The following is a 22,633-nucleotide window of genomic DNA, read 5'->3' as shown; positions in this document are numbered from 1 at the left end:
CCATACAAATTTTAGGATTCTTTGTTCTAGTTCTGTGAAAAATGCTATTGGTATTTGATAGGGATTACATTGAATTTGTATATTGCTTTGGATAGTATGGACATTTGATAATATTAGCTCTTCCAATTCATGAGCATGGTATATTTGTCCATTTATTTGTGTTGTCTTCCATTTCTTTCATCAATATCTCAGAATTTTCAAAGTATAGGTATTTAACTTCCTTAGTTAAATTTATTCTTGGTATTTTATTCTTTTTGATGAGTTGTTAATGGGATAATTTTAATTTTTCTTTCTGCTAATTCATGCATGGTATTTTTTAAAATGATTTTATTATTTACTTGCCAGAGAGCGAGCAAGAGCAAGTTAAGATAGAGCATGCAGAAGCAGAGGGGTTGGCAGGTAGAGGGAGAAGCAGACTCCCTGCTGAGCAGAGAACCTGATGGGACACTCGGATCTCAAGATCCTGGGATCATGACCTGAGCCAAAGGCAGATGCTTAACCGACTGTGCCATCCTGGCATCCTGTGTGGTATGATTTTTTATATTAACTTTCTATCATGTTGTATACTATGTTAAAGGTGTATTTCTTGTAAAACATATATTTCTTTTTTGTGTGTCTGACAACTTTTACCTTTGGAGGGTTTACTACATTTACAAAATCTACTATGGTTGCTAATATATTTGTATTTATTTCTACTATCTTAATATGTGTTTTCTACTTGTACTTATTTTTTACATTATTGTCTACTCCTTTTTACCTTTTATTGGTTAAGTTTTTTAGTTGCCTTTTTTTTTTCCTCATTCTATTTGCCCCCTTCAGGTTTTTTGGTTTTTTTTTGAAAGTTATAAGTATTAAGTACATTAAACAGTTAAGCTAAATTTAACATACATATTCAACAAATTCAAAGTTAATATCTTAGCATTACGAAAAGCTTAGATCTCCCTTGTTTTTGCTATCACAGCTCTTCCACCATAGATATTTTCTCCTAGTCTTAGAACTTTATACAGATTTTGCCCTCAAATTAGACATTAATATATTTTTTATTGAATTAATGTTTGTTGACCTGTATTTGCATATTTGTCAACATCCTTCCTTTGTTTCACATTTTTTCTTGAATCTCAGACCTTACCACTGGGGTCATTTTCTTTCTGCTGACATATGTTCTTTAGGATATTTTTTCTCCACTGAGGTTTACTGAGAGACTTAAGGGGCAATGCCCTAAGCATCCATGGTCTGTAATGAATTAGCTTTCCTGGTATGCTTCTATAAATTACAGTAAGGAACTAATCACTGAAAATATTTCCTGTAAGGTGTTATCTTATGGAACCCCAGTTAAGAAAGGCTGCCTCGGGGTTCCTTTTAAAACATGGATCTTTTGATGATATAAAATCTTTTGGCCCTTGTTTGTCTGTAAGGTCTGTATTTTGTTTTCTTTTGCTTTGTTTTTCTTGAAGGACCATGTTGCTAGGTAAAGAGTTTTAAGCTGTGAGCCCTTTTCTCTAAAACATTATATCTTCTGGATAGTATTGTTGCATTCATATCCGCATTCATAAAAAATGACATAAGTATGGAGTTGAGGTATAATAATAGAAGAAGAGGTATAAATCAGAGATACATGTATTCAAACATCTCTTAAACCTTGGTTTCTCCATCTACAAAGTGGAAAAGCTTCATGGTTGCTAAGATTAAAAATAACATATATATTATCTGAAATATAATACATACATATGATTTTCAGGATTATTATTTGTTTTTTCCCTTGGTCTATAGATTATCCTTAGATTTTATGGGTTTGAGTCTATAGCCTCAAAGAATAAAGTTTTATGTAGAAATTTTGTGGGTGCATGATAAAATTCTCTTTCAGTGAGCCAGACATTCAGACTAGTAGGAGAAAAGATCATCTGACTCCTTAGTTCTCATCCCAACCGGTAAGGTTCCTTCTTCCCTTTTGACACCAGATTATTTGCCAAATTTGTTGAAGCTCCTAGGCACCATATCTAGGTGCCTAGGTAATAAGATTTTGTTGTAGTGCAATGGTTCAAATTTAGGTCAAGTGCTATAATTTGATTATAAAAATGTGATTCATTTCCAAAGGTGTCATTTGAGGAAATCCATTTGACTAATATTTGTCCACTATCAGTAAGAAACTTGCCTATATCCAGATAGCTGAGAAATAAGACAACACAGAATGCTCCATGGCAGGCTTTGCTGTCAGACCTGTCAGAATCAAGCAACCAAATTGCTATACCTTCTCTGACTGGATATGACCCACAAGGTCACCTTGGAGACACACGGGCTGTAGGAAAATGCCTGAAGACGTTGTTCATGGCACCTTGTATTCCCCCCCTCCTACAACACACATACACACACACACACACACTCTCTCTCTCACACACACACATCAGGAATTTACCATTCAGCATATACAGTACTTTCTTTGGCATAGAGAGAACACTAATCCTTACTCTCTCTTAAGCCAGAGACTCTTTTCTTCCTTCCAAATGAGTCAGAAATAAAATCTGGTATTATTTTAATCATATCTTCCTAAAGGCACATTTGATTAGAGAATAAGAATATGCTAAGGATTAGGCATTTAACTAGGTAAATCAGTCATTAAAGATTTTTGAAGACTTTTTGAAGCCTAAAAATAGGCATCACATGGATATACTATAATATTCATAACAATTTCCTTTTTTTATTTTTTAGCTTATTTTTACATTTTTGCTATTGTAGGCAATACTGATATTCTCGACATAAATCTTCCTACTTAAATGCTTGTAGGTGAATTCTAACAATCCTAGAAATGTATTATAATACAGTCTTACAGGATGGGTTCATTTGTAGTTTGGATGTATGACCCACTCTTCCTTTTCTCAAACAGGATGATCTAGGGAGAAAAGAAAGGCTAACAGTAAGAAAGGGTAAGCCTATTCAGTACAGAATGAGAAAGACACTGAACTGTATTCTGGGGATGAAGGCAGATCTCAACATTCATGAAACATAAAAGCAGGGGTAGGGGTGACTCACCTCATTGTCTTCTGGATGAAGCCAAACACCGGGAAGGTAAAGTGTTTTCTGAGGTCCAATAATTGAATATCGCCCAAGGTTACGTCCATTGATGAATGCAAATCCAGAATTCCAGGTCTGGAAGGAATGGAGTCTTGAGACATAGGAACAGATTCACACTGGCAAGGTAAAACCTAAGGCACATTTGAGAGTGAAAGCAAAACTCAATGCTTTGTGGCGATGGAAGTGGCAGTGAGTTTAGAATGGTATGTTCGAGAAGCTGATTTAGGGGTGACAGAGAAAAACATGAATCAGACCTTTAATGCTAATGCTGCTGTTGTTCCTGACCCATGATGTATAATGGTATGGTTTTTTGTTTTTTGTTTTTTAAAAAGGAGTTGTTCTGTTTCCAGAGATAAGTATTAGATAATAAAGATGAATGCTAAAGCTAAGAAGTTATAAAAGTTATACATTTTTAAAAACCTGCTCACAATACCATGATGAGTGACAGGACCAAGATCTCGGCAAAGAAAACTGAGAGATAAGAAGACATTGAGACAGTTTTTCCAATAGCAGCATCTGCTTATTCAGGAAGAGATGGCTGAGAAGCTTAGCAGAAACTTCTTTAGCCTCACAAGTTTAGGGAACAAAAACTGGATACCAACGAACCTTATTAAATAATTTACACTCTGGGTTGTGATCCTGAGCACCTGCCTAAACCCAAGGAGAAGAGTGAACTAGAAATAGTCTGGCCATTATATGAAAACCTTGATTCAAATAATTTCTGTCCTCATAATTGTACTAAGGTGATTACTAATGCACTTAATCAACTCTAGAGGTGGATGTAAATTCCTGATAGCATCTTAGGCTTTAAGTTACTTCTAGCAGTTTTCATATGTAATTTCTGGAACTCGAAAATATCAAGCAGATGGGGTTGGAAAAGACAATATAATAAAAAATACTACATGGAACAATAGGCAATAAAAACAGATGCACAGGTGATGCAGATAATGGATTTATAAGTACCAGGCTTTCAAAGAATTATGCTGAGGCACCTGGGTGGCTCAGTGGGTTAAGCTTCTGCCTTTGGCTCAGGTCATGATCTTAGGGTTCTGGGATGGAGCCCCACATCAGGCTCTCTGCTCAGCAGGGAGTCTGCTTCCTCCTCTCTCTCTGCCTACCTGTCTGCCTACTTGTGATCTCTATCTGTCAAATAAATACATAAAATCTTTTTTTAAAAAATAAAGAATTATGCTTATTAAATTAGTTTGCTCATAGGGATGAAAGATAAAAGCTAGAATTTTGACAGAGAAGTGGAAACTATTTTTAAAAAGTCTAAAGTTATAGAATGAAAATTCTAAAATTAAAAAATGTAATAATTAGAAATAAGAATTTAACAGATATTTCGAATAGCAGATTCAATACAGCTAAATAGAGAATATAGCTAAATATAGACTCAGTAAACTGAATAATAGGAAAGAAAGTTTCCAAAATTAAGCTTAGAGGAAAGAAGAGTGAGAAACATACAAGACAGGAAGAGACAAAAGGAGATATAACAAAATGGTTCTAACCTATAAATTGGAGGCTCTGAAATGTTCCAGGTAAAAACAAAGATTGCTAGACATTAAATAAAACAGTTATATGATATTCATAAGAAAACCATCTAAAATATAAAGGAATTATAAAAATAAAAGAATAACAGAAAAAGATAATATAGATAAACCTTAAGCAAAAGAAGTTACTATAGCTTCATTAATATCAGAAAAAAATTTATAAAGATTTTTTTTATTTGACAGCGAGACAGCGAGAAAGGGAACACAAGCAAGGGGAGTAGAAGAGGGAGAAGAAGGCTTCTGCTGAGCAAGGAGCCTGATGAAGGGCTCTATCCCAGGACACTGGGATCATGACCTGAGCTGAAGACAGCTGCTTAATGACTGAACCACCCAGGCACCCCTAGTATCAGAAAAATTTGACATTTAGGCAAGAAGCACACCTAGGGATAAAAAGGAACATCTCTCAATAATTAAATTTTTAATCTAAGTGATAATGATACATATAAAAGCTAAAAGTATAGATTCAGAATATCTAAGCAAAACTGATAAAATAACAGGTGAAATAAAATTCATAACCATAATGGAAAATTTTCAAACAATGTTTCAATAGCTAATAGATAAAGTAAACAAGAATCAATAAAGACATAAAACATTTAAAATAAGGTAATTAACAAAGTTGAACTAAATGATATATATATAGAGCATTGATCTAATACATGCAGAATATACCTATTCTTTCAAGTATACACAATAATCTTTATAACTTTGACCCTATATTGGACTAAACAAGTATTGTATTTTAAAATTCTCAGACCACAGTACAGTTAAACAAGAAATTGATAATAAAAAAACTACTATAAAGTATCCAAATATTTGGAAATTAAGAAACATGTACACATCTTTTTAAAAATATTTTATTTATTTATTTGATGAAGAGAGATATCACAAGTAGGCAGAGAGGCAGGCAGAGAAAGAGGGGGAAGCAGGCTCCTTGCCCAGCAGAGAGCCCAAATCAGGGCTTGATCCCAGGACCCTGAGATCTGACCTGAACCGACGACAGAGCCTTAACCCACTGAGCCACCCAGGTGCCCAAGAAACATGTACACTTCTAAATAACACAGAGGCCAAAGCAAAAATCATGAGGAAAGTTAAAATATATTTAAATTGAGTGGTGATGAAAATAAAACATATAAAAACTTATGGAGTATATATCCAGAATAGGCAATTCCATAGACACAGGGAGAAAATTATTGTTTGTCAGGGGTTAAGGGGAGGGGAAGAAAGTGCTTAATGAGTACAAGCTTTCCTGTTAGAGTTATAAAACTGTTTGGAACTAGATAGAAGAAGAGTTGCATTCATTGTAAATGTACCAAATGACTCTGGATTGTTCACTTTAAAATGATTAATTTTATGTTAATGTAAACTTCACCTCAATAAATGTTTTATGCTTATGGGATACAACTGAATTCATACTTAAATGAAAAATTGCCTAAAAGAATAAAAACTAAAAGTCAGTTATCTAAGCACCCATCTCAAGAAATTATAAAAAGAAAGAAGATAACTCCTAAGATAAAAAGTAGAATGAACAAAACACTTTACACCTTCAGAATGGCTAGTATCAAATAAGTAAATGAATAAATAAGATATAGCAAGTGTTAGCAAGAATGTGGAGAAAATGGAACCCTTATGCCTTGTTGGTGGGAACACAAACTGGCATAGCCCTGTGGAAAACAGTATGGAGGTTCCTCAAAAAATTTAAAATAGGATCACCATATGATCCAATAATTCTGTATGGAGTATTTAACTAAAGAAAACAAAAACATTAATTCAAAAAGATATATGTACCTCTATGTTTATTATGGCATTATTTACATTAGCAAATATGGAAGCAATCCAAGTGTCCATAGAAAGATGAATGGATAAATATGTGTGTGTGTGTGTGTTTAGACAATAGAATATTACTCAGCCACAAATAAAAAGAACAAAATCTTTCCATTTGCAACAATATGGATGGACCTGGAGGGTATAATGCTATGTGAAATAAGTCAGACAGAGAAAGACAAATACCATATGATTTCACTCATACATGGAATTTAAGAAACAAATGAAAAAAGAGACAAGTGAATAAACAGACTCTTACATACAGAGAACAAACCAGTGATTGCCAGAGGGGAGATGGGTGGAGGAATGGATGAAATAGATAAAGGAGATTATGAGTAGTCTTATCTTGATCAGCACCAAGAAATGAATACAATTGCTGAATCACTATATTGAACACCAGAAACTAATGTAACACTGGATATTAATTATACCTGAATTAAAAACTTTAAAATGCAAAATAACAGAACTAGGTGATAAGGGAAATAATTGATGCTTGAAAGTTGTGGGGCATCTGGGTGGCTCATTCAGTTAGCATCTGCCTTTGGTTCAGGTCATGATCTCGGGGTCCTGGGTTTGAGCCCTGTGTCGGGCTCCCAGATTAGTAGAGTCTGCTTCTTTTTCTCCTCTGCCCCTCCACCCCACTCATGCTTTATCTCTCTCTCAAATAAATAAATAAAATCTTTTTTTAAAAAGTCGAACAATTAAAATAATACATATTAGAAACATACTAAAATGTTTAATATATTTTTTATTTTAAAATAATTTCAGATCTATAAAAAATTTGCAAAGATAATGCGGGATTTCACAAAAGAACAAAATAATAATAATAATAATAAAGAAAATGGCAGAAATGAAACAGAAAAGAACTATACAATATGGTAAAAGTCACAGCCAACCATTGATTCTTTGAAAGATTAATAATTTGGTAATATTATGATGAAATTTACCAAGACAAAAAGAGACATTACTACAGATGGTCGAGATATTAAAAATGAACAATTTAAACATAATACATTGAAAATTCAGAGGAAATGGAAAAATTCCCAGAAAAATAAAATTTATGAAAACTCACTTTTAAAGAAGCAAAATCTGACTAGTACTTCAATCTTGACGGAATTTAATCCACGCTTACAAACTTCCCCACAAAAAAAATGTTGGCCCTAATTGGTTCCACTAGTAAAATCTACCAAACATGTAAGAAGTAATACCAGGCTTACAGAGACTCTACTTCCCAAATCATTTATGGGGGTCTTAAAACTTGGTACCAAGACATGACAAAGATGTCTCAATAGCAAACATTAACACAAAAGAAGTCTTAATATTTATAATAGCCAAACACTGGAAATAATACAAATGTCTATCAACAGTAGGATGGTTAAATAAAGTATGGTATTTTATGAAATGGAACCCCATACAATACTGAAAATGAATAAATCACCACAACATCACTTAATGCTGAATTTTAGCAAAAAACCAGGGACACAAATAAAGAAGGCATGCTATGCAATTCAATTTACACAAAGTACAAGGGAAAGCACTGAATTGGAGTGTTAGAAATCAAGATAATGGTTCACCTTTTTTTAATCTGGTTTTTTTTTTTTTTAAGATTTTATTTACTTATTTGACAGAGAGATCACAAGTAGGCAGAGAGGCAGGCAGAGAGAGAGCCGGGGAAACAGGCTCCCCACAGAGCAGAGAGCCTGATGTGGGACTCGATCCCAGGAACCTGGGATCATGACCTAAGCTGAAGGCAGAGGCTTTAACCCACTGAGCCACCCAAGTGACCCTAGTATGTTTTTTTTAAAGATTTTATTTATTTATTTGACAGAGAAAGACAGTGAGAAAGGAAACACAAGCAGGGGTGGGGAGGCTGGAGAGGGAGAAATAGGGGGCAGCTGGACAGGGAGAAGTAAACTCCCCTCCAAGCAGGAAGCCCAACACGGGGCTCAATCCCAGGACACTAGGATCATGATCTGAGATGAAGGCAGCTGCTTAACAACTGAGACACCCAAACACCCCTAGATAATGGTTCACTTTAAGGGACAAGGAGAGATAGTGATTGGGAAGGGTGCTGACAATATTTTACTTTTTTATCTCAAAAGAAGTACATGGTGTTCACTTTGTGATAATTTATTGAACTGTGCATTTATTATGTGCATATATACATAAAAAGCTATAGGAGGTATAGTATTTTTAAAAAGCAAGTTGCAGAATATAACTTAGGGAGTGAACCCATTAATGTAAAAAGTAATTGTGTATATGTTTAGGCAAAGTTATATATGAAATCCTACAAACTTTTACCCTAACCACAAACTGTCAGCCTAACCCCTGAATTCAGGAAATTTCTAGTAGAAGCTTCTGCCTGTCAATGTTATCTTTTAGGAACTAATTCCTAGAGGCTTCTGCTGAGCTGTCAATTTCACCTTTTAGAAAGAAACTAACAGACTGCTAGAATAGAAAAAGAAACATTTGAGGGCCACACATGTGCAGATGAACCAGAAAGTGCCAGAAGTGACCTCAGCCTCATGGTATTAAAATCCCCTTTGAATATTCATCCCAAGCCCTAATAAGAGTCTGCTTTCCCATCTTCAGGGAGACAGGACTTTGGAAATTATTTCCCACAATCTCCTTATTTGCATAAATAAATGACTTGTAATACAACTCCATTTGATGTAGTCTGTCTATAACTCACAGAGGAGCAGCCCACTTTGGTCCAGTGACACAGGTAGTGTTTAGTTCTGAAAAGTAGAAAGTAATTGGAATGGAAGGTGGGTTGAAAGGAGAAATTCCATCCTTTGCTCTCTCCATCTTATTATTTCAGGTTTTCTGTTGTGTTTTGATTTATTATTTTTTAAATAATGATAATCAGGAAGTTTGAGAAATGTTGGAAGTCTTGTTAGAAGTGAAGAACAGAAAAACAAGGAAAACGGGGAGGCATTCCCGCTAGGAACACTACAGCTTTGTTTTAAAACTCTTTTGACAAGAAGAGGTGGTTGGGACACCAGAACAGATGAGGGCAGCTCACCTACCAATAGACTCAGGAAGGTGTCCTTGGGTGAAGAGTCAACCTTCAAGGTACCAAGGTAGAAGGCAGGGCCCAAATAGTTCCTTGGGACAGGCCTCCAGGTGGCAGAGCGGAGTCTGGAGGAAGAGCAGAGCCTTGAAGAAAAGACCCTTCCGCACTCTAGTGCAAACACTGACCCTAGATTTCCCCACCCAGGGACGAGGAGATGTATTAGACTAGAAGCATTAAAATCAAGAGTTGGGAGACTTGTTCTAGGGTTCTAGTCCTGACCCTAAAGCACTCTATAATCCTAGGTAAATCAGTTGTCTGGATTTTAGCTCTTCATCTGCAAAGAGTTTGACATCTATAAGCCCCTTGATCCCTCCAAAGGTTTAGGCATAAGGAGGAACATACCTTTCAAAGAAGCTCATTGTCATTTCCAGAGAATAGATAGCAAAACCATTCAGGGGAAATTTATCAATGGTAACTGATTCAGTTAGTCCTGCAGGTGAGAGTAAGAAAAAATATAGGGATTGGACATTCTCCAGTGTCTGGGATAAAGAAATTCAGACTGCATATGCCTATGACAAAGAATCAGCCAGGAGGGCAAAGACTTGTCTAACCTGCTATTACCAAAAGTTTCCTGTTACATGGTTCCATATTACAAAGAAAGTTTTTCACTGGCAGACTGGGTCCGGGCTCTATAATAGGCCAGGGCCCTATCCAACCGTTCTGCTTTTCCACCCAGGAGAACTGGAGAAGGCAGGACAAGGGAGAGGGAGCCTTTGGTCCAGGGACCTAGTCATCCCACTGATCAAGGGACTCATTTTCTCCTCCCAACAGCAACATCGTCCCAATCTGAGAATCCAAGTAACTACAAAGAGAGATTACAGCCTGTTTCCCACCTTTCCGCTGATCTTGAATTTTCCACGAAAAATTGACTCGTCCTCGATTTTCTACCAGGATCCTTAGAAGTTGACATTCCTAAAAAGAAAAAGAAAAAATAAGAAGAAAGTTGGCATTCCTGCTTGGGATAGACCATTTTACAGAGACTACATGTCCTCGCAGAGTTTTTACTCTCCAACGCATTCTTTTCTCTGAGTCCCAAATAGAAAGACAAGCAAATGGGAGAAAAGGGGTCTCCAGAGCACAGCAGTCCTTCTCTCTCATGAGGACCCTTTGTGTTCCTATTCCAAACCCAATCTCCCCTTTCATCTGCTGATCTGTCTTAAGAAAGGCAGAGCGGCTCAGCTGTGTGCTTTTGATCAGAGACCCAACCAGCAGCTAATGACTGACTCAGGGCCTAACGGGGAAGTTCCATTTAAGCCCTTGCATGTATGTTACAACACTGATACACCTGGACCTGGGAGATGCAGTTATGCTTATAGCCCTAAGCACTTGTTGATGGAACCCTAAGTGAGAAGCAATACCAAAGAGCAGTGGCAGAGAAAGGCGGTATTCTATCTCAGGACCAGGCTATGCTTGCTTTTGAGTCAGATGTGTAAGGCAACACCAAGACTCTTGAATCACATACCCTGATTTTAGGAATAATCAACGTCTTAGTATGATCATCCAGAAGTCCTATACTTATCTCATTCAAAAACACCTGCAAAAGAAAAGCCAGCATCAGACTTACTGGCCCACCTGAAGAAAGAAGAGAGGCTCTGGTTTAGGAAGCAGGTCATTTTGAAGGAAAAGACTAGCCTTGGTGATCACAGATGGCTAGAAGCTGAACAGGAGGACTTCACAGGCTTAAGTTGTGACAAAGCCAAAAACAAATCTCTTTGGCTTGACTTTATATTCCCAATGCCTCATGAATAATAGATGCTTGAAAATACCATCTAATAGTAAAGCTGACCAGTGACTACCCACCCCAATAACAGAGTCCGGTTCTGCTTACCTCCATTTACAGTCTGTTGATACCTACCTGTGCTGTATCATGAACATTAGCATGGAGAGAACCTCCAGAGCAAATGGAAGTTTCATAAAGCACGAATCCATAGGACTGGCCATTCCCACTGTTTATAGGGAGGTTCTCCATGTTGACTGTTGTATGAGATATAACTGGCTAAGAGAAAGACATAGCAGAAACAGGGGCCAGGGTGATGAGAAGTTGGGATCCTTCTTCCTTAGGCCCTTGTCATTTTTTGTTGTACATCCTAATGGTCCCCAACAGTTCTTTGGGTAAGAAATATTAAACCCATGCTATTTGATGATTTTCATCATCTCCACTGACCAGGAAACTCAGGGGATAGTAGGAGCATCATAGAGGGAACAATTGCTGTAATCATGAGAATTAATGAAGTGAATAAACTGTCTAACATAACTGAAGTTGAATAAGAATTATGCACTAAAGCAAACATTTAGTTAGCATCTACATTATGTGCCAATAAGATCTAAAACAGCGATAGCAGAAGTGAAACTAATATGAATTCAAGAGTTAATATTTTTCAAGCAATTTTCACCTTTTCTTCAAAATAAGACAGGTAGTCTAATTTTAAAGGGAGAGAATGGACACATAAAAGTTCAGTGATTTGGCCTACTGGATGGTGAAGAAGAGTTAGAAACTCAGTTTTACAGCTTCCTGGCTCTCAATGTTTCCTATATGGATCATGCAGTCCCACCTAAGAATATCTAGCAGATGGTTCCTCTGAGCTGGGAAACAGGATCCTCTAATTATCCTGCTTTCCCCCGCCCCCCACTCATTCTTCAAATTCAAACCCCTTTACAGTCTACCCAGAGAAAAATTTTGTGGTTCTTACCCCATAGTTCTAAGTTTGGACAAAATCTAAAAGATTTATTTTCACCCTTCCCATAAAAAGTCCTTGAAAGAATCTCTACTCTGTGGTCTAAAGCTCTCTCCCACAGGTCCCCAGTAGCCAACCCCCCATTCCACGGCCAGGTAGTACTCACCTCATGTAAGTACTGTAGAACATCCCACAGTGGCAAGTAAAGGGATGGTTTCACAGAAGGATACTCAGCCTTGGGAGTGAGCTTGGGCAAAGGTGGCAGAGGCATTGCTGAAATGAAAATAAGCCATGGGGCAAGAAGGGCCTGAAATAACTACTGCGTTCTCCAATTTCCCCATCCCTACCCATGAACTCTCATATCCCAGAGCCAACAGGAGAAATGGGTCCTATCCTAGCATATGTGTATACTTCTCCAAGAGTGGTGAGAAACTGGAAATAACTAAATTGGAATGAGTTTTGTGTGCATGATAACTGATAGCTATAGACCTCTATAAGGTAATGTTGGTCATAGGGACTGAGGGCTCTCAGGGAGCAAGAAATCTACCTTGCACCTTCTGGCAATGCCAGTGCTCACTTTCTAGGACATAGCAGATTATGAACTGTATTTATTTTTGCTATCGTATGTAAGGGTACCATGCCATCATACCAAGAGATCTACAAATAGTAAATTATTTAATCTTCACAGTCATTATAGGAGATGGATATCACTTTTTCATATTTTAGTGAGGAAACAGGCATCAGGGTCTTGAAACACTCATGAAAAGCCCCTCATCTTTTAAGTGTGAAAATCAAGATTTGAACTTAAGGTTGCCCTTGCCCTTAAGGCTCCAAACTTTTGCCCATGGGGGGAACTTTCCCTTCCCTCACCCTTCCACTTCATGAGGAAAGCCATCCCTCAAATTAAAAGTGATTGCTGAGTACCTAAGACAGAGCTAAGGAGTCCTTGAAGCTTGAAATATTTTTCTGTGTAATCTCCGGCCTCTGTCAGGACAGCATCATAGTCTGCAAGACACCAGAGTCACTGGCCAGGCAATCTTCCACAACAGACCCTCTTTCAGCACTGCTGGCATGAGATGGGCCAGGGCTACCAGAGGGAGAGAGAAGATACATCTTCCCCATGGCCCGGACCAGTCTATCCCAGGCTGGGATGTGTGTGTGTGTACAGGGGCAAGGGTGTGTTATGTCACTCTGGGAATACTCCCCACAACCCTTCCTGGGGATCTGAGACTGCAAAGACATTGGACTCATCCTTCTGTTTTCTAATGGATACCCTCTTCTTCCCTCAATCTGGATTGCCCAGGTGTGTCTGTCAGTACCAGCAATCACCATTTGTATTCTGCGTGTCTTAGAAGGTTCAAGACAAGGGATGATATATATGATGAGTGAAGCAGGGCTCTAGGTCTGAGGCACCCCATCTACTGCAATGACAACCTGCAGGGGGCATTATGAACATCACAGAAGAAAGGAAAATAAACAGGAATATCCTGAATGCTCAACATAGATTATAAGTCAAGAATTCAATGATGCTCAGAAGATGCTTTTGGAACCTTCTCTGTAAAACTCCAGTACCACTTGTGCTGGGAGGTGACCATACCAGCAAGCACTTGCCATAGCTAGTGACAACAGCTTTGTGTATCCCAACATATGTGGCCCCATTCATGAAACCAAAGTTGGTTCCACCATGGAACATATATACATTGAAGGAGATCTCAGATGTGATAAATTTGGACACAGTTTCCTTAACATCTGTAGAGGAGGAAAACAAGAACACAGGGAAAATTAAAAATTAAGACAGAAGTCTTTGGTGAAACTTATTCTCAACCCCACCCCAGAATCAACTTAGTTGTTTTGTGTTTCAATCTCTAAGGAGAAAATAGGTGGAACTGGCCAAAACTATTCCAGGAAACCAAGTCTTATCAATACCAAGAGCCTTTTCAAAAATTGTTTTCCTCAGAGTATAGACATAATTTAGCTCAATCTTATATCTATTAAATAATAGCCAAAAAACTTAATGTCACTTAAATATCTAATGTTCATTAAATTTTCTGAAATTATACAAATAAGTAGTATAATCTCATTACTCCCTTCTAGAGTAATATAAAACCACTGCAGTAGTCCACAAGTAGCTGTTCCCAATCTTTAGCCACAGAAACTCTTATTTTTTCATCATGACTTTAAGAGATATGATCAACCTTCCACTGGCCATCATAGGGAATTGGTTAAAAGTTAGTCAGATATGGGATTCAATTCTGGCTGTGCTCTTTACTACTTGTATTAACTTGGACAACTTATATTTCTCTCAGAGCCTCTGTTTCTTTATCTGTTAAATGAAAGTCCTAATTTCTACTATCTCATACTACTGATGAAAGAATCAGGTAAGAAACACACCATAGTGACAGACATGAAAGCAATCAGAAAACTTGTTTGTCGGGGTGGGTTTTCTTTTGTTTCAGGCCAAGCAGGCTTTCCTCAGTTACCTGGCATTTTTCATTGGTTTACATTACTTCTGGTATAATTGAGCTTATTTTCATAACATCGACAGCAAAGTATCTTTAGCAGCAAAATATTTTTTCTAAGTCAACATCAGCCAGGCACTGTTCCAAGTTGTTTACTGCACTTAACCCCCACAACAACCCTATGAGGTAGGGTACATGATAATTCCCATTTTCAGTGAGGACACTGAGGTTTAGCAGACAAGGAAAGCTGCCTTGGATCATGCAGCTAGTCACGCAGACTAGCAGTGCTGAGGCTGAAATCTTGATCTCTTTGGCTGCAGGACCCATGCTTTCAACCATCATTGCATGTTATTTCCTGACAATGACTACCACTTAGTTGACATCAACATAGCAATGGTCTGCGGTTTACCAGAGATTATTAAGGCTTTTAGCAAATGCATCCCCTTCTTCAGAGATGTTGCCTTTCCAAGACCCCTTCCATGACCACCTTGCCTTACCTCTGCAGGCTTGTCCCTCTCTTTTCTATCACTACACCTGTTTGCTTCAAAGCTCTTGTCAGATGTGGAACCCCTGATTTACTTCTTTATCTGGCAACGCTACTAAATAACAAGCTCCCTGGGGGAAGGGACCAGGTCATTTTATTCATCAGTTCACCCTCAAGCATAGCCAAGACCTTGTATATATAAATGTTGAATGAATAATTTGGGCTGAATGAGCTAATTCATTAGCAAAGAAATGTATGAATGATCCATGACTCAGAACCACCTCTACTTGGGGTCAAACACTGCAAAACACTTACCCTCAGCATTAGCAACTGAATGTTCACTTCCCCATGTGTCAAACCAGCCAACCCAGAATTCCATGATCATAATGGGCTTATTGCTCTAGAAACAAACCAAATCAAATACCAAGTCTGAGAAAATGTAAAAAGAAAATCAGAAAAGCTAAGCACAACAGACAAAAATTTAAGGAACTCATGCTCTTCACTTTTTCAAAGTTCAGCACTTCATTCTCCCTCCTTTCCCATCACCCCTTTCCCATCATCCATAGCTTTGGTTTCTCCACCTCTCCTAAACATTCTCCGTACTCCTTAAACTTTATATGTTTTGCTGCTGTACCTGGATAGCACCATCTATGATTCCAACCTTGTCATATGTGAGGCTGGTTTTAAAAAAATTGGCTTTGGATAAACAAGGACCTGACTGCAATTCCTGACACAAATATTGAGGCTCACATATACCAAAGGCCCACAGCTAATATTATCCTCAATGGGGAAAAACTGAGAGATTTTCCTCCATGGTCAGGAATAAGACAGGGATATTTACTCTCATCATACTATTTAATATAGTACTGGAACTCTTAGCCTCAGCAATCAGACAACAAAAAGAAATAAAAGGCATCCAAATCAACAAGTAAGAAGTCAAAGTTTCACTATTTTTAGATGACACAATACTCTATGGAGGAAATCCAAAAGACTCCACCAAAAATTTGTTAGAATACATGAATTCAGCAAAGTCACAGGGTATAAAATCAACATACAGAAATCTGTGGCATTTTTATTTGCCAATCATGAAACAGCAGAAATAAATATTAAAGAATCAATCCCATTTATAATTGTACCAAAAACAATAAGATACCTAGGAATAAACCTAACCAAAGAGGTAACAGTTCTGTACTCTGAAAACTACAGAACACATATGAAAGAAATTGAAAAGGACACAAAGAAATGGAAAAACATTCCATGCTCGTGGAATGGAAGAACAAACATTGTTAAAATATCTATACTACCTGGGGATGGTTCACAAACTGGTAAAAGGAGTACATTTTGCATAATACAAGGTATCAGAAGCTTGAAAGAAAATAATTATTGCATAATCAGGGATAAATTCTGACATTAAGAACACAAAACATGGGGGAGGGTAATAAAAATGTAATTTTAGAATGTGTTTGAACTAAGTTTTTACCAACTTAAAATAGACTGATATAAATTTAAGTTGTTCTATGCAAGCTTCATGGTAATCAAAAAGCAAAATGTGTGGTAGATATGTGAAGGATAAAGAGAAAGGAATCTAAGCATACCTTTAGAGAAAATCATCAAATCACAAAAGAAGGGAGCAAGAAAAGAAGAAACAAAGGAATTATAAAACAGCCATCAAACAATGAACAAAATGGCAATAAGTACATTAACTGTCAATAGTTACTTTAAATGTAAATGGAGTAGCACCTGGGTGGCTTGGTTGGTTAAGCATCTGCCTTTAGCTCAGGCCATGATCCCAGGGTCCTGGGACCAAGTCCAGTGTTGGGGAGTCTGCTTCTCCCCCTCCTTCTGTCCCTCTCCCCTGTTCTTGTTCTCTCTCTCTCTCAAATAAATAAATAAAATCTTTAAAAAAAATAAAATAAAATAGGGATGCCTGGGTGGCTCAGTCAGTTAAGCATCTGCTTTTGGCTCAGGTCATGATCACAGTGTTCTGGAATCAAGTCCTGCATCAGGTTCCTTGTTCAGCCTCTCCCTCTGCCTGCTGCTCCCAGCGCTGTTCTTTCTCTCTCTCTCTCTCTCCCTATCTCTCTCTCTGAAAAATAAATAAATAAAATCTTTAAAAATTAAAAATAAATAAAATAAATAAAAGTAAATGGACTAAATTTTCTAATCAAAAGACATAGAATAGTGGAATGGGTAAAAAAAAAAAAATAAGACCCATCTATATGTTGCCTACAGAAGACTTACTGAACATTTAAGGACATACATATTTTGAAAGCAAGAGATGGAAAAGATATTCCCTACAAATGGAAACCAAAAGAAAACTGGGATAGCTATACTCATATCACACAAAATAAACTTTAAGACAAACACTGTAATAAGTGATAAAGAAAGTCATTATATAGGGGAGCAATATAAAGAGGTCAATCCAATAAGAGAATATAACATTTGTAAATATTTACTTAATAAGGTTAATAAATATAATATGATCCTATCAAGCTCTTTTCCAAACATAATAGTATAACACTAGAAATAAATTACAAGAAGAAAACTGGAAAATTCAAAAGTATATAAAGATTAAACATGCTACTGAACAATCAATGGGTCAAAAAAGAAATCAAGAAATCTTGAGGCAAATGAAAACAGAACTACATATCAAAACTTAAGGGATGCAGCAAAAGCTGTCTAAAAGATAAATTTGTATGAAAAATGCCTACATTAAAAAGCAATATCTCAAATAAACAACCTAACTTGACGCCTCAAGGAACTAAAAAAAGAATAAATGAAGCCCAAAGCTAATAGAAGAAAGGAAATAATAAAGAACACAATAGAAATAAATGAGAGAATAAAAGCACAATAGAAAAGATCTATAAGGGGCACCTGGGTGGCTCAGTAAGTTAAGCCTCTGCCTTCGGCTCAGGTCATGACCCCAGGGTCCTGGGATTGAGCCCCACATCAGGCTCTCTGCTCAGCAGGGAACCTGCTTCCCCCTCTCTCTCTGCCTGCCTCTCTGCCTACTTGTGATCTCTGTCTATCAAATAAATAAATAAAATCTAAAAAAAAAAAAAGTCAATAAAACTAAGGGCTGTTTTTTTTTTTAAAGATAACAAAATAAACAAACTATTGGCTAAACTTACCAAGAAAAAGACAGAGGATTCACATAAATAAAATCAGAAATAAAAGAGGACATGTTATAATTGATACCAAATTAATATAAGGAAGGTAAGAGACTGCAATGAACATGCAATGAATATGCTAAAATATTGGACAACCAAGATGAAATACATAAATTTCTAGAAACATACAACCTACCAAGACTGAATCATGAAACTACAGAGAATCAAAAACATCCTAATAAACAAAGGTCCCAAACCAGATGGATTAACTGGTCAATTCTGTCAAACATGTAAAGTAGAACTAATGCCAATCCTTTCCAAACTCTTCCAAAAAATAGAAGGAGGAAGTATTTCTAATCTCATTTTCCAAAGCCAGCATTACCCTGATACCAAAACCAGACCAGCATGCTGAAAGAATAGAAAATATCAAGCCAATATACTTGACGAACATATATGCAAAAATCTTCAATAAAATATTAGCAAACTAAGTTCAACAATACATTAAAAAAATCATTCACCATGAATAAGTGGGATTTATCTCTGCAATGCAAGAATGGTTTAACATCCACAAATCAAACAATGAAGAACAGAACTGAGAGCCCAGAAATAAACCCACACATATATGGTCAATTAATTTATGACAAAGAAGCCAAGAATACAAAATGGGGAAAGTTTAGTCTCTTCAATAAATGGTGTTAGGAAAATAGGAACAGTCACATGAAACAATGAAATTGAACTCCTATCTTATACCTTACATAAGGATTAACTCAAAATAAATTAAATACTTGAATGTAAGACCTGAAACCATAGAATCCCTAAAAGAAAACATAGGCAGTAAGCTCCTTGATGTTGGTCTTGGAAATGATTTTTGGATCTGACATCAAAAGCAAAGGCAACAAATGCAAAAATACAATGGAGACTACATCAAACTAAAAAGCTTTTGTTCAGCAAGGGAAACCATCAACAAAATGAAACGGCAACCTATTGAATGTGAGAAAATATTTCCAAACCATGTATCTGATAACCAGTTAATATCCAAAATACATAAAGAACCCATACAACTCAATAGCAAAAAACCAAATAACCTGATTTAAAAATGAGCAGAAGATATGAATAGATATTTATCAAAGAAGAAATATAGATACCCAACAAGGACATGAAAAGATGCTCAACATCACTAATAATTCAGAGAAATGTGAATCAAAAACAATGATATATCATCTCACACCTGTAACAATGACTCTTGTCAAAAAGATAAGAAATAACAAGTGTTGGGTGTGTATGCCATATAAAAACTTTTCACAGTAGAGTAAAAATTAACATTAAAATGTTACCAAATTTCAGCCATATTATCATGTTTTATCCAATTAGCTCTCAAAATGCCTGATTAACTGTGAATCAAATACGAATAACATAGGATTCTTTTTTTAAAAGTTTGCCCAGCATTTCAAAATGGTTACGGAATTAATATAACTTTTAAAATGTCGAAGTATGCTATACATATTGCACTTTTCTGCTAGGCTGGGCTAGTATCTTCCATGGCAAGATACTAAAACTATTGAATAAAATACACTTTTAAATCAATAGGTACTTGATTAATTTCCCTGAAATTATCAACATCATTACCAAAATCTTCCAGGATTTTGTAAGATTTGATTCCTTAAATACAGTTTTAAAGTTTAACCTAAGGAGGGAAAAAAACCCTCAAATATTTCACTTTTTAATGTCCTTTTTTGGTCCTTCAATGACCAAAGAGAATTTGAAGCAGATTATGCTTCATGTTTCATGGCTTAATAAAAAGCTACAATTTCTATTATCCAAATGAAGAAAAATTATACTAATCAAAAGCTATTAATTTTGAAATGTCTACGTAAGTCTGTCTGTAGGTCCCCTTAGAACCTTTCATGCTTTTATAATCAAGAGATTTTAATCAATTATGTGCTAAAATCAAATTAGGTAAGGAAAAACTTATTTGAAAAAATAAAATCACTTCCCAATATGCTTGACAGAAACAAGCTATTCATTTTCATTTGTGTTCCATTGAAGACATAACTGAAATCTGTCCAATGGTTTATTTCCAACTGGTCCACTACGGAATTCTTTGGAATGTTTTAAGATTGGCTATAGCTAGAGTTCTGACTTCCATTTGGACCCTGCTCTCCTTCACTGTTTGGAGGAGGTTCTGGTTTCGGCATCTTACTAAGAATAGTCGCCATCTCTTTTCTCTAGTTTATTTTTGTGTCTTAGTGTGGATTTACAAATTTACTACAGGTATCCTGAACCAGGAACACAATCAGGTTTCAGGCCAGTTTGATACTGGCTATTCTTAATTCTCATGAGTGTAGGACTTTGGACTAAATGTCATGTCAGTGGGACTGTGCTGTCTGTGGAACTTAATCATTTTCTTCAGATTTAAGGAGAGTGATAAAATTTGGAGTCAAAGGATACTGATGTACAATTTAAGGATTAAATTTTTGTATAAATCAGTTGTGAACAATGGATTATTAAATTAAATGTTGACTTCCTAGTATAAAACTGCAAGAATAAAAAGTAAAGTTCTCCAGCTTAAAAAAAAAAAAAAGAAAGAAAGAACAAGTGTTGGAGACAAGATGGTGGGGAAGTAGGAGGAGGTGCCCTTTCAACCTGTACCCTAAAGTGAGCTGATTACCTTCCAAAGAACTCTGATCACCCACGAAATCAGCCTGAGATCAGAATTATACACGTCTGGATCTCTACCAGAGCAGAAGACGCCAGTGGGCAGGTAAAGCAGAGTGGGAAAGTCTGACTGATATTAGAAGATAAACAAAAGGAGTAGGGAGCCACCAGAGGCGACCCATTGGAAAGTAATACCCCAATACGAGAGTGCCCTGCGCCTGGGGAGCAGCATTAACTCCCAAGTCTGGTAGAAAGCACTCAAAAAGAACAAAGGATCACCGGGGGTGAATTGCGGGAATCCGGGTGTTTAGGGTCGGGGCTTACGTCCCCAGACCCAGGACAGCCACCCCTGGTGCAGAGCCAGAGAGAGTGCAGCAGAGAAACCAGGTCTCCTCCCTGAACCACCAGCGCGCCTGAGAGTGCGTGGCGCCCGGCTCCCGTGAGGGGCTGGGAGCCTCGCCAGCCAACAGAAGCATAGCCTTTTTGCAGTCCCCACTAGAGTGCCCTGCCATGCCATCAGAGTCCGAGTCATGCCCCGCACCCTCTCCTGAGAGAGGTGCACACAAACGCCAGCTGGGTGCTCTCAGACTGGAAAGACCAGGCACTCCCAGCCTGGGCCAGTGGGAAAATCTTAGTGTGCAATGGCTGCTTGGAACTTCTCTGGCAGTCTGGAGCTGCCAGACAGCCACCGCTGCCCTGGTTTGGGGTACAAGCAAAAAATCCGGAGACTGCAACTGGGAACCTGCTCCGCCAGCGGCCAAGGGGGGATTTATTTGGGCACTGAAGCCAGACTGAGGCTTCTCTCTGAGAGGGAGGTCAGGGTGCAGTTTGTGTTCCTCTAAACCTACAAAAACCATCAAAAGCGGTCAAGGCAAGAGAGTAAAACAAAAGTGAAAAAATATAAAAATCTCCAGAGAACAAAAGCCTGAAAAAGCAGTTTCCTCAGAGCCCACCCCCTTGAGGGGGGCGGGAGGACTTCACTGAGAGAACATCATAGACTGAAAAGCCACGTAGCAGGCCCCTCACCCAGAAAACCAACCAGGAAAGGAAAAAAAAAAAAAAAAAGACGACAAGAGAACAACCACCACTACTTCATAGGACAATTTTTATTATTAATCCTATCCCACTATTCTGGCTCACTTTTTTTTATATAGTTAATTTTTTACTATTATGTAGATAATTTTTAACCTATTTACTGTCACAGTGAGATGTCCAGTACATCAAATTCCATAATAACCTTCTAACCTAAACTTTTTGATACATTCACCAGTGTTTTCCTTTTGCATTTCTATTTTTTAAATTTCTATTTTTTTTAATTTTAGTTTAGTTTAGTCTAGTTTATTCCTTTTTTTAATTTTAATTTTCTAATATTCATATAGAGTTAAACTTCAAGGTAATCCCCTTTCCCCAATCAATGCCACCCCTATAGGTAAACCAATTCCTAATGCCCCATTATCTTAGGAAAGTTGAATCCTTTAACAAAGATATCAAGATACATCCAGGAAGAATCAAAACAACCTTCCTCACCCACACTGAGAATTTACAACCACTCTCCCATCTTTTTCTTCCACCAGTATTTCTGTGTTTTTGTGTTTGTCCTGATAGTATATAAATCTTACACTCAGGGTTCTTTCTGATGAGGTTCTTCCTTTATTTGCATATATATATATGCAAATAACATATATATATATTTTTTTTTTCTCTTGTCATATACTTTTATCAGTCTTTTTGTCT

At 37.1% G+C, this 22,633-nt stretch overlaps 1 protein-coding gene across 4 annotated transcripts in view; it reads right to left on the bottom strand.

Moving 5' to 3' along the window:
- The window catches only part of LOC309840622 (beta-galactosidase-1-like protein 3), a 51,736-nt gene that overhangs the window by 5,079 nt on the left and 24,024 nt on the right, over window positions 1-22,633 (bottom strand). The window contains exons 10-20 of one of the 4 annotated variants that reach the window (XM_082682842.1): window positions 15,450-15,534; window positions 13,803-13,940; window positions 13,116-13,196; window positions 12,358-12,464; window positions 11,372-11,512; window positions 10,979-11,050; window positions 10,350-10,428; window positions 9,859-9,946; window positions 9,470-9,581; window positions 3,028-3,144; window positions 2,826-2,887 (exon numbers count right to left, since the gene is read on the bottom strand). In XM_082682842.1, the coding sequence (XP_082538968.1) occupies window positions 2,826-2,887; window positions 3,028-3,144; window positions 9,470-9,581; window positions 9,859-9,946; window positions 10,350-10,428; window positions 10,979-11,050; window positions 11,372-11,512; window positions 12,358-12,464; window positions 13,116-13,196; window positions 13,803-13,940; window positions 15,450-15,534 (1,082 nt within the window). Of the gene's footprint in view, window positions 1-2,761; window positions 2,888-3,027; window positions 3,145-9,465; window positions 9,582-9,858; window positions 9,947-10,349; window positions 10,429-10,978; window positions 11,051-11,371; window positions 11,513-12,357; window positions 12,465-13,115; window positions 13,197-13,802; window positions 13,941-15,449; window positions 15,535-22,633 lie in introns of those variants that run through there. The other 3 variants (XM_082682843.1, XM_082682844.1, XM_082682845.1) reach the window with 3 other exon arrangements.

The sequence above is a fragment of the Mustela nivalis genome (assembly GCF_964662115.1).
Source record: "Mustela nivalis genome assembly, chromosome: 9".
NCBI classification, from domain to species: Eukaryota; Metazoa; Chordata; class Mammalia; order Carnivora; family Mustelidae; genus Mustela; species Mustela nivalis.
The sequence above is the reverse complement of the archived record's forward strand: the minus strand, read 5'-3'. Positions and strand labels throughout refer to the sequence as shown.